This window comes from Dunckerocampus dactyliophorus, chromosome 4 (assembly GCF_027744805.1).
Source record: "Dunckerocampus dactyliophorus isolate RoL2022-P2 chromosome 4, RoL_Ddac_1.1, whole genome shotgun sequence".
NCBI classification, from domain to species: domain Eukaryota; kingdom Metazoa; phylum Chordata; class Actinopteri; order Syngnathiformes; family Syngnathidae; genus Dunckerocampus; species Dunckerocampus dactyliophorus.
Window position 1 is genome coordinate 3,087,314 of NC_072822.1, and position 10,867 is coordinate 3,098,180.

The window sequence follows — 10,867 nt, forward strand, 5'->3', positions numbered from 1 at the left end:
AGTGACTTCTCGTAGCTCTATCGTTGTCAAATTGTCCACTTATAGTGTCAAATTGCCTGGTTACCATAGGAGACACATTAGACACATTAATTCACTTGTAATCTCACCACACTCGTCGTTAAAAAGAAGCATGTGTGTCAGTTTATTTTTTATTTTGAATGAGCACTATTATATTAATATATCAATATTTATAGCTGGCGAAACAGCGTATGCTTGAGGAAAGTTACCCAGTTAGTTACTGTTGCCTGGCGACCGTATAACACGAAACATAATACAACTCGGCTAATCATTTCAAATTAAAAGCATGACTGTTTGCAACTTGAATCTCCACTGCAATTTTATTAAAATATGATGCATTTGATTCTCATTTTATATTGTTAATATTTTTGAGCATGTGAATTTTGGAACTAAATTCTGAGTTGGGGATGATTTTGCCACTATTTTTTTATTGTGAAAAATCATCGATCTGTATTATTACGGTCAACGCTGGGCTGCTTCCCACGTGACTTCCGGTTATGAACCTCTAATTATGGATACTTAAAGTCGCCATTTCCTTTTCGATCTTTATTTATTTATTATTTGGACGTTTATTGTCGAGGCCGGTTGCTAAGTTTTGTACATTTTATTATTGCTCAAATGGTTAGCACAGTATGGAGTTGAGGAAAAGTAACTAAAAAAGAATAAAAGTGCACCCGGAAGTTATTATGGTGCTCGCTCCATTTGACTGGTGAGTAGTGCGTTCGGAGTTCTAATTCAACAGCAACTCTGACACTACTTTATCGTTGTAATTGAGAACATTTTAAACTCGGACGTGGATGTAATGTGTTTAAACATTTAACCGAAATGGTTAGGTAACTCGTTTTTACAACGTTCTTATGTCACTGCTATGATGACAGTCAGCTGCTACCTGTTGGATGCTAGCAAGGTTAGCTAACGCCAAACTTAATAAAAATACAGTCGGTTGAAAAACCTTTAAGTGTTGATTAACTAGTAACCCGATTTATTGTAAGTCTGTCGAAGTAATAAAAGTGGGTTGAAGTCTTATTTAGTTGGTAACACAAGCAGTGAGGAAGTTCATTAATGAGCTGGTTGTTCAGCTTGGGAAAAATATCGTTGTTTTGCGTCAAAATTAGTGTTATTTTTGGCTCCAAGTTAAATGCAAGAAAAGCCATTGATGTAGCGCTATTGGAAGATCACAACACTTACTTGGGGTGCAATCGATTTGCGCTCTCTGTCATCACCGCATATGCTTCTCTCAGCCACTAGGGGGCATATTTGTTTCTCAATGCATTTTCTATTGCGCTTGTCGGCACTGGAGTCACGGGTGAGCTGGATGGCGCACATACAGTCAAACCTGTCTTAGCGGCCACTTTTATAGAAGGGCCACCTGCCTATAGCAGCCACTGAAAAATCCCCCCCAGCAAATTTACATGTTATAGACCCTGTGTATAGCAGTCACCTGTCCAACCAAGCCAGCGGCCACCTGTTTTGTCTCTCTTGGTCAATATCTGACTGCATATAGCGGCCAAATTACCAACTCAAGTAGAAGCTTCATGCACGAAAAAGTTTTGTTTTTCAATCAATGAAGGCGTCGTGTGTAGACTTTAATTACTGAGTCCTAGCTCAGTCACAATCATTCACAAGATCCACACAAACTGTCAGTTGTTCCACATAAAAAAGCTGTCTTCTTTTGAGCTTGCTATTTCCTGGTCAAACATGTAACTTTAAGAGCATTTGCACCAAAACATTACCGCAAAGTAGGCTGGGAACAGGACGTGCTCCCAGCGATGCTACAATAAAAAAAAAACATATGCTAGCATGCATGCGGCAGCGGGAGCAAAACTGAGTTCGGTTGTACTTAACTGAAGTATTTTATCAGTTATCAGTTATTATTAAGCCTCTAGCTTCCTTTTAGTAAGTAAAAACCTTGGCTATGATTGCACTACATTGTCATGTAGACCTACAAAGTACACTTGGAAGAACAAGAGGTGAATAAATGTATTGCAACTGATGTGAAACTGATGAGGGGTAGGATTAAATAAGCTTTGCTTCTTCCTACTCCTTTTTGGACATGCAAAATTGTGAATTGTACTATGTGATGTGCTACTGTTTGACTCATGCATGTTCAGGATTAAAACCATGAACCATGATAATAACAAGCCTAGTAGTGCTGTACAACTTTTATCAGCAGTCCGCAGTGCCATCTACTGGTCAACATTATTATTATTATTATTTTTTTCCCTTTTTTTTCTTTTTTTTCCTCTACTGGTCAACATTCAAACTGGACGCCAACCTGTCTATAGAGGCCACCTGTCTATAGCGGCCACTTTTGCAGACTCCCTCTAATGGCCGCTATAGACAAGTTTGACTGTACTTATTTCCACCTATGGACAATTTAGAGGCACCAGTAAGGCTGCACGATTCTGCAAAAAATGTGAATCGAGATTTTCTTGCATAGAATTGAGATCGCAATTCTCAGGGATCATTTTTTTTCAAATTTTCTTTCTTGTTTTTGTGCCATGTGCTATAATTGCACAGTTTTAAACCTGCTTTTATCATTATTATTATGAAGCTACTCCTGTTCTCCAGTACACTAATGCACGCAATAAAAAAAAATATATATATATATCATTAGCGGATAGAACCAGGGCAGTGGTGCCAACTCGTCCTGGTCAGCAAGGCTTGCTAGGAGACGGGGAGAGTGTCACCCGTGAGTCCTTTTAGTAAAATGGCAGCGTTTGTTTATGATGCAACTCGTTAAGTAAAATCGATAAAATTGTCGTCATTTAGAAATTAGATTGCGTGTCAGTGTGAATCAAGATGTATTCATTTTTTGTGCAGCCCTTGTCTCCAGTTAGCCTAACGTGCATGTTTTTGGGACATGGGCGCACCCGGAGAAAGCCTATGCAAGCACAGGGAGAACATAACAGTAGTTAGTCATTGATATCATGATCTCTTGGAGGGTCATAGCATTTACAGAGCATCCAGTCTGACTAAATATGCTCCTCATTTTTAATGTCTTTGACGTAAACGTTGCCTCCAACAAACAGGAAGGAGTGATTACATATACATGCTACAATGTGGACAGACAAGCAAAGAGGAATCCGACTTTCTCAGGAGGAACTTCTGTGCAAGAACTCCTGCGGCTACTATGGCAACCCCGCATGGCAAGGCTTCTGCTCCAAGTGCTGGAGGGAGCGAATGCGTCCCGCCGAAGCCCACAGACAAGGCGCCAGGTATCTGACTCTATGGGGCATTGACCGCTGTGCCCCATGAACTCCGCCTGGCAACAAATGTTTTCTGTGACAACCGACGCTCTCATTCCCTCGTAGACCGAGCAGTGATGCAACACCGCCGACCTTCTCCAAATTTGAGGAGAAGAAAAATATGGAGAAGAGCCGTCGTATCAACACTATGAGGAGACTCTTCTGGGGCGGCCCGTCCCCTCCTAAGCAAGGTGCGGTTGTTGGTCCAGCCCTATGTGGTCTTATATTGAAAAATATACCTCAAAAGTAACAACAACAACAAAAAAATCAGAGACTTCCAAATCACACCGTAGAAGGCCACTGGTGTTGACAATGAGAAAATATGTAATGATAGCCATAGAGCAGGAAATGGAACCTTTTTCCAACAGAAGCACTTGACTTGACCTCAGTAAAATATAAGGAGCAATTATATACACATTTAAAAATAGACTTCATATACACAACACTTTCATACATTTACCAGCAACACCCATAAAAGGCCACTAGGTGACAGTATCTAACACGTTTTTTCTAACTTAACTATTCACCACAACCACTGTACTATTTGCTTAATTCCAACATAGTACAGTATTAGGGCCACGTTGAGGGGGTAAAAAAAAATCGGGCATTTCCAGAATAAAAAGAAAGAACTTGTAATATTATGAGAAAGTCGTACATTTACGACAAAAAACTTGTAATATTACAAGAATAAAGTTGTACATTTATGAGAATAAAGTTGTAAATTTACGAGAAAAAAACCTCTGAATATTGCAAGAATAAAGTCGTAAATTTACGAGAAAAAAAATCATATTACAAGAATAAAGTTGTAAATTTACGACTTTTTTCTCATAAAATAAAAATAAAAAGAAAGAACTTGTAATATTACGAGAATAAAGTCGTACATTTACGACAAAAAACTTGTAATATTACAAGAATAAAGTTGTACATTTATGAGAATAAAGTTGTAAATTTACGAGAAAAAAAACTCTGAATATTGCAAGAATAAAGTCGTAAATTTACGAGAAAAAAAATCATATTACAAGAATAAAGTTGTAAATTTACGACTTTTTTCTCATAAAATTACAAGTTTTTCCTCACAAATGTATGACTTTAGTCTCATAATATTATGAGTTTTTTTCTTGTAAATTTCCGACTTTATTTTAGTAAATTTATGACTTTATTCTTGTAATATTATGAGTTTTATCCTCAAAAATGTACGACTTTTTTCTCATAAATTTATGACTTTATTCTCGTAATCTGATTTTTTTTTCTAGTAAATTTAAGACTTTATTCTTGTAAATTTATGACTTCATTCTTGTAAATTTACGACTTCATTCTCAGAATATTACGAGTTTTTCTTCGTAAATTTACGACTTTATTCTCCTAAATATTGAATTATTTTTTTCCCTCAATGTGGCCCTAGTACGCCGTCGTATTAACTTTAGGTCATGATATATATTTTACAAATTTTAACTTTTTTTGTTTCAAAACAAATATTTATTGAACCACTGAGAGGAGTTAGGCAGCAATGTTGTAAAATGACAATAAAAGCTGTTTTAATTTATTGTTGTGTTTTTTTGCTGTTGCCTTGATCCCACCCAGAGCCTACTGATAGCCACATGAGTGTGTTGAAAGCCTTCCAGAACCTCCAACCAGGAGACTTTACTGGCTTCCTGAAGATACTTCGCAGCCCATCCTCCCAGCGGCTGCAGTCCAGATGTACAACCTTCCTCAATACCATGGAAGCTTACCATGTAAATGGCTTGTTAGATGGCATCACTGTCTCATATTTGGGAAGGTACAGCGTGGATTAACGGCACATTTGTTTTTTTTTTTCTCCTCAGGATCTGCCGGTACAGAAGCAGTCAGACCTTGTGCAAGATTTCTACCAGTCATATGCGGAATATTTCAGCAGTGGGTACATCTGCTTTTTCTATGCCTCAAGTCCTCCATCCAAGCAATTGTGGAGCTTTCACATTGTGTTGTTTTTTTTGTTTAGGTTTTTCAGAAGCTGAGCTCACACAGACGATGGAGCACGTGGAGAAGCTCATCATGACCCGCTTGCACAAATGGGTCTTCTGCCACGACAGCTGTGATGATGAGCAGAAGGACCTGGCTCTTCAAAGGAGGATTCGGTCAGATGCAAATAACACTCACTTGTTTGTATTCACTTAGGTTTCATTTGCATGCAACTGCTTATGGTTTTTAACGTATATCAGCTTGCATTTTGTTTGCAGGATGTTCGCATTAAGTTTTAGTCAGATTCCATCCATGAATGACACCATAACATGGACACCAGATTTTTTTCCCCAAAAAATACTAGGCAAAAAAAAAAAAAATATATATATATATATATAATTATTGAATATTTTAAAATATCAGAAAAAAATGTTAATATAAATGTACAAAAGTCCCTAATTCTTATTTTAATGGGTAAACATTTACAATTGCACCGTTGAAAATATCAAACGTAAAAATTACTTCTGTCAAATTGTATCTCTAGGTATGCATTCTCATGTGAAAATGTATCCACGTGCTCCAGATTGTGCTTGCCAGAGATTTACCATCTAACATGTTCATGCTTGTATAATATTATCATTAATACTGTCCATACACATTGCAACAATTTCTTTAAAAATAACATTTTTGTTTTTCAGATAAAAGTAGATGACAGCGCCAATACCTATATTTATGAACATACTGTATACAAGCAAAAGATATACTACTCATTAATTAATAAATACTAATTATTTTATGATACTGTATTATTACCGATAATTATTATCTTAAATGCATAAAAAATAATTCAATGTGTATCATCAATTCCATCTTATTTGATTGTGTTATGTTTTTCATATCACGTCAGGCTCATTCTTCTCATAGTTTCAATGTCATTCATTTAATGGAACAATTTAAGCATATGATTATATGCTATCATAAACAAATATTGGTGGTCATATATTCTGGTCATCTACGACAGGGATGTCCAGACTTTTCCAACTTTTTTTTTTAAAGCAACCCATGTAAATATGCTGAGATGTTTTTTATATTTAAAGAAAATAACATCCTGCATTTTGAACTTTTTCTTGTTACGATTTTGCTTCTTTTTTTTTTTTTTTTTTTTTTTTTTTCAAATATTTCAACTTTCTTCTTGTACATCTTTGCTGTTACTATTATTACCAGGGCTGTCAAAAATAACGGGTTATTTGCGGTAACTCATTTATTTAATTTGTTACGTTTAATGTTTTAGTGTAATTATTAAAGCATGCGCACCAGAGCAAGCCGTCTGTTAGGACGGTGGACGGGCAAGCGTGGACGGAAAGCAGAATGGAGCGTCCTCACACAGTCGCACACAGTCTGACGCTCTTTTCTTTTCTTTGTTCTGACCTGAACACATCCAACACCATATACTGTATGTACCAACCCACACACGTCTCTAGCCCGTTCATCCTGGGAACCACACTTCCTCATTCTCATTACAAGAACGCGAGATGCATTCAGAGACACTCCGAACATCACAAAAACGGCTTTATAATGTGTGTGTGTGTGTGTGTGTGTGTGTGTGTGTGTGTGTGTGTGTGTGTGTGCAAATAAACAGGAAGATAAAGGAAGAACATGAAGTGGATATTCTTATCACTCACTTCGGAACTCTTAATTCAGATGTACAATTTGCTACATTTATGTATGCTGGAAAATACACTGAAAGCAAGTACATTTACTTTCAAATGACATGATGTCTTTGAACACAACCCCTCGTTGCTCATAATAAGACTGTTTAAAGTGTGATTCAAATGTTCTGCTGCTATTAAATAGACTAGTGTTGGATTTTTAGACGTGTGTGGTATCTTTTTAGCTTGACTGACACATTCAGTTCATTTGGAGCCGTTAATACATACAAATATAGAAATATATATAATCCTGTCTTGTCAGTTATCTTTCTCTTCATTAAATACAGTAAAAATGGACATATTTCACACACAGTTGCTAATGGTGATCAATCATGATTAATTCATTTAAAAACTGATTAATCTGATTAAAATTTGTAACCATTTGACAGCCCTAATTATCCATCCATCCATCAATTTTCTATGCCGCTTATCCTCATTAGGGTCGCGGGGGTATGCTAGAGGCTATCCCAGCTGCCTTTGGGCGAGAGGCGGGGTACACCCTGGACTGGTGGCCAGCCAATTGCAGGGCACATATAGACAAACAACCATTCACACTCGCATTCATACCTATGGAGAGTCACCGATTAACCTAACATACATGTTTTTGGAATGTGGGAGGAAAAAGGAGTACCCGGAGAAAACCCACACACGCACCGATTCAAACCCAGGTCTTCTCGGTCTCCTGACTGTGTGGCCAACATGCGAACCACTATTCGCACTATAATTATTACTCACAATATTTTTACTTTATTATCGTAGTATTAGAACTTTTTCCCAATCTAATTTTCCAGTATTTTGTTCTTTGATTTCTTTGTTTCTCATAATATTACACCTTTTTGCCTATGTTAGTCTTTCATATTTAAACTTCATGCCGTTTTTTTATGTTATGACTTTATTCTCGTAACTTGAGGAGAGTAAGAGTAAATGGCCCCCAGGCTGCACTTTGGACACCCGTGCTCTACAATCATAGATTTCTAGATTTGGATTCCTTAAAGCACCATAATAATGTCTTGTTTCTATTTTTCCAGTTCTTTAACCTGGGTCACCCCACAGATGCTCAGTGTGCCTTATCCTGATGCACAGAGTCCAATCACAGGCGACCCATTTCTTCCTGCTATAACAGGTAAAAGACAAACCTCTTTGAATAACGCTTGTAAGGTTTTGTACTGTAATATTTCAAGTCGTGTCACCCCACCCACCTTGACAGCCATTATAGAGATGGATGCTAAGCGGGCGCCTCAGGACAAACTGGTGTGCGTGTCGAAGTGCAGCCAGCACGTCTTCGAGGCGCTCTCCAACTCCAACAGCGAGCCGGCCAACGCTGACGACTTCCTGTCCGCCCTGGTGTACGTGGTGCTCAAGGCCAACCCGCCCCGCCTGCACTCCAACATGCAATACGTCATCCGCTTTGGCCTCCCTCACAGTCTCATGGCCGGGGAGAGCGGCTACTATTTCACCAACCTGGTCAGTTTATTAGCAGGAAAAAATGGCGCTGTTTTTGCATAATTTTTCTTTCTGTATGAACGGCACCAACACTGACAGAAATGTTGCGCTTTCTGGGGTAGAATGAGAGCCTTACCAGAGACAAGGCACAAAGACACTCACTCCTCCCGCTCTGTGGTATTGAAAGCAATGTCAACCGTAGCGTTTTGAGTGACTTATAAAATACTTCTTTGACACATACAGGCCACTGAGACAGTGTTACGGCTCTGATACCGCCTCAAAAAGCGGATAATTGGCCCGTCGTTTTCTGGTTAAGGTCAGACAGAGCACACTGTTGCGGCCTCACTGTGTATTTTATGTGCACGAGCCTGTAGAACTGGACATCAAGTTGACGGCTTGGGCTTTTAGCTCGATGCTAGCGCTCTCGAGTATCATTCAGTGGATCGTGGCTCGAACCCTGGGAATGCGTACGGGCAAATCATAAGGGTTACCAGCCATCCCACAATCTAGATAACGTAAATTCTGGCGTATAAGGCGCTACTTTTTTCTTAAACTTTGAACCCTGCGGCTGATCCAGCAGTGCGGCAAAATTCTAATCTCGTGACATCGCCTTTACTTCAGAACTACTACAATTGTTTAACTACAGTACTGTACCCCTTGCGAGTCAGTGAGGAAACTGTAGCGCTTTCTTTGGAAGGAGCCAATCACGAGCGACCTGTGCACTCACAGGTCAGTATATATGACAGTATAACAATATAACCGTCTGACTCACGGTATTATCTTACAAATAACACTAAACTCATCACAGAGCAACTTAACACTCAAAAGGTATACCTGATAAATATGCAAACATGTACCAATATGAATTTAAAATGGGAAAAATACAACTTTTGTTTTCATAAGGCATTGTATCTGAGCAATGCATTCATTGGGGCGCTGCAATGTCAACCTCCCTCTGGGCTCCGTGCTCCTCTGGCTCCCTTTGGTGGACAGAGACAGCATCCACCATTTTTTATGCTGTTGTCCTCCAATGGCTCCTGTCAAATAAAGAACTGCCCGGTCCTAACGGACTCGTGTGCACTACAATATGCCATTTTATGACGTGGACACATGCTGCTTATACACCGGTGAGGCTTTTATATGTACAAATCTGTTTTTTCCTTTAAATTTAGTGGGTGCGGCTTATACACTGGAATTTACGGTAGATACAGTATGTTTCAACGCAAGGAATGATGTATTAAATTCTTCTTGGACACACGCTGGCCGTCCCGCCTATGTTACATCTGTGATATTACCTCTATTACATAGAGATCCTACAAAATTGGCACCTGAGCGCCATAACAGTAGATCTGTCAGACAGTGTGTGTGCCTTTTACACAGACCCCAGTGAAGTGGGATATTTCCTCAACTGTTCCACCAAATTGTGCAACTGGTCTGTTTCAGTCTTGCGCGGTGGCCTTCATAGAAAAACTGGATGGACCAGCCCTCAATCTGAGCCCGGCCGAGTTCGAAGGTTACATGAGGCACCGACGGGGCCTGGGCGCCGCAGGAAGCGCGAGGCAGCAGGCAGCGGAAGAGACGCAGCACCTGCTGGACGAGCTGACGTGCCGGCAGGAGAAGCTGGACCGCGGCGTGGACGCGCTCAACGTGCAGCTGCAGAAGTGGGTGCAGGCGGTTCATTCCCAGCTGGACGAGGCCGTCGCCCAGTTCGCCACGGAGCAGAAGGAGCTGACGGAGTCATCTTTGTCATCGTTGTCGTCGTCGTCTCTGGATTCTACGCCAACGGGAGAAGACAAGACAGAAGGTGGTGCTTACTGATCAATATGCGAGGCCGAATGACTCGGACTGTTAATCAAAACCTCCCATCTGGTACGTGATTTTTTTTTTCTTACACAAAGCCTCAGCACTGATGTTGGTAGTGTTGCTAAATGATTGTCATGATGAAGGATAGCACAAAGCACACGGTGGTGAGGACGGAGCTTATACACTTTCTAAACATGAACATTTTGCACTTGGTTCCTAATGTGTGACAATGAAGGCACCTCTCAACACATTCCAATGTAATTACAAGCAATACTGTAATAAGCACTCAGGTTGTCCACAACACAAATAATCTAACCAATGTGCCTATATAAAAATGTGAAATTCATAGGAAAAAGTGTTGCAGGGTCTGTTTTGACAAACTGGTCTTTTATCTTTACGATCCGCGGGAACATGAAGTAGCTAACCTCTAATGGACTAACAGTCTGTGCTAGTGTGCAGGTACACATTATTTCCACATTGTTGGCAAAATCAAAGTGGGGTTGTGTCATAATAAATGATTGTATATTAAACGCGACATGTGATTAAATGTGTTTTTGAGGTTTTTTTTTCTTATCTGCCACAAAATTCTGGACTGTTCACATCTGGGAAAGAGGGTACTTATATAATAAGCAGGGGATCAAATACTTGTTTCCCCCACTGCACAATATATACACTTATAAGACTTACACTGATTAATTTTTGGAGTTT

The 10,867-nt window shown here is 39.4% G+C and overlaps 1 protein-coding gene across 1 annotated transcript; it reads left to right on the plus strand.

Annotated features, from left to right (window-relative positions):
- Positions 1 to 522: 522 nt before the first annotated feature.
- Positions 523 to 10,719, plus strand: LOC129180384 (rab5 GDP/GTP exchange factor-like). Its single transcript, XM_054774814.1, has 9 exons — positions 523 to 727; positions 3,051 to 3,236; positions 3,333 to 3,457; positions 4,848 to 4,999; positions 5,090 to 5,159; positions 5,245 to 5,380; positions 7,942 to 8,036; positions 8,121 to 8,377; positions 9,800 to 10,719. Exons 2-9 carry the CDS (start codon positions 3,079 to 3,081, stop codon positions 10,172 to 10,174), a joined length of 1,368 nt encoding a protein of 455 aa, XP_054630789.1. The 5' UTR covers positions 523 to 727; positions 3,051 to 3,078; the 3' UTR covers positions 10,175 to 10,719.
- The last annotated feature ends 148 nt before the right edge of the window (positions 10,720 to 10,867 follow it).

What these genes read in the sequence shown, in the direction of transcription:
- LOC129180384 (XM_054774814.1), top strand. Translation starts at nt 3,079, where the DNA reads ATGTGGACAGACAAGCAAAGAGGAATCCGACTTTCTCAGGAGGAACTT. An exon ending in ATACCATGGAAGCTTACCAT is followed by an intron (nt 5,000 to 5,089) that starts GTAAATGGCTTG and finishes TTTTCTCCTCAG; the next exon opens with GATCTGCCGGTACAGAAGCA. An exon ending in ATATGCGGAATATTTCAGCA is followed by an intron (nt 5,160 to 5,244) that starts GTGGGTACATCT and finishes TTTTTTGTTTAG; the next exon opens with GTTTTTCAGAAGCTGAGCTC.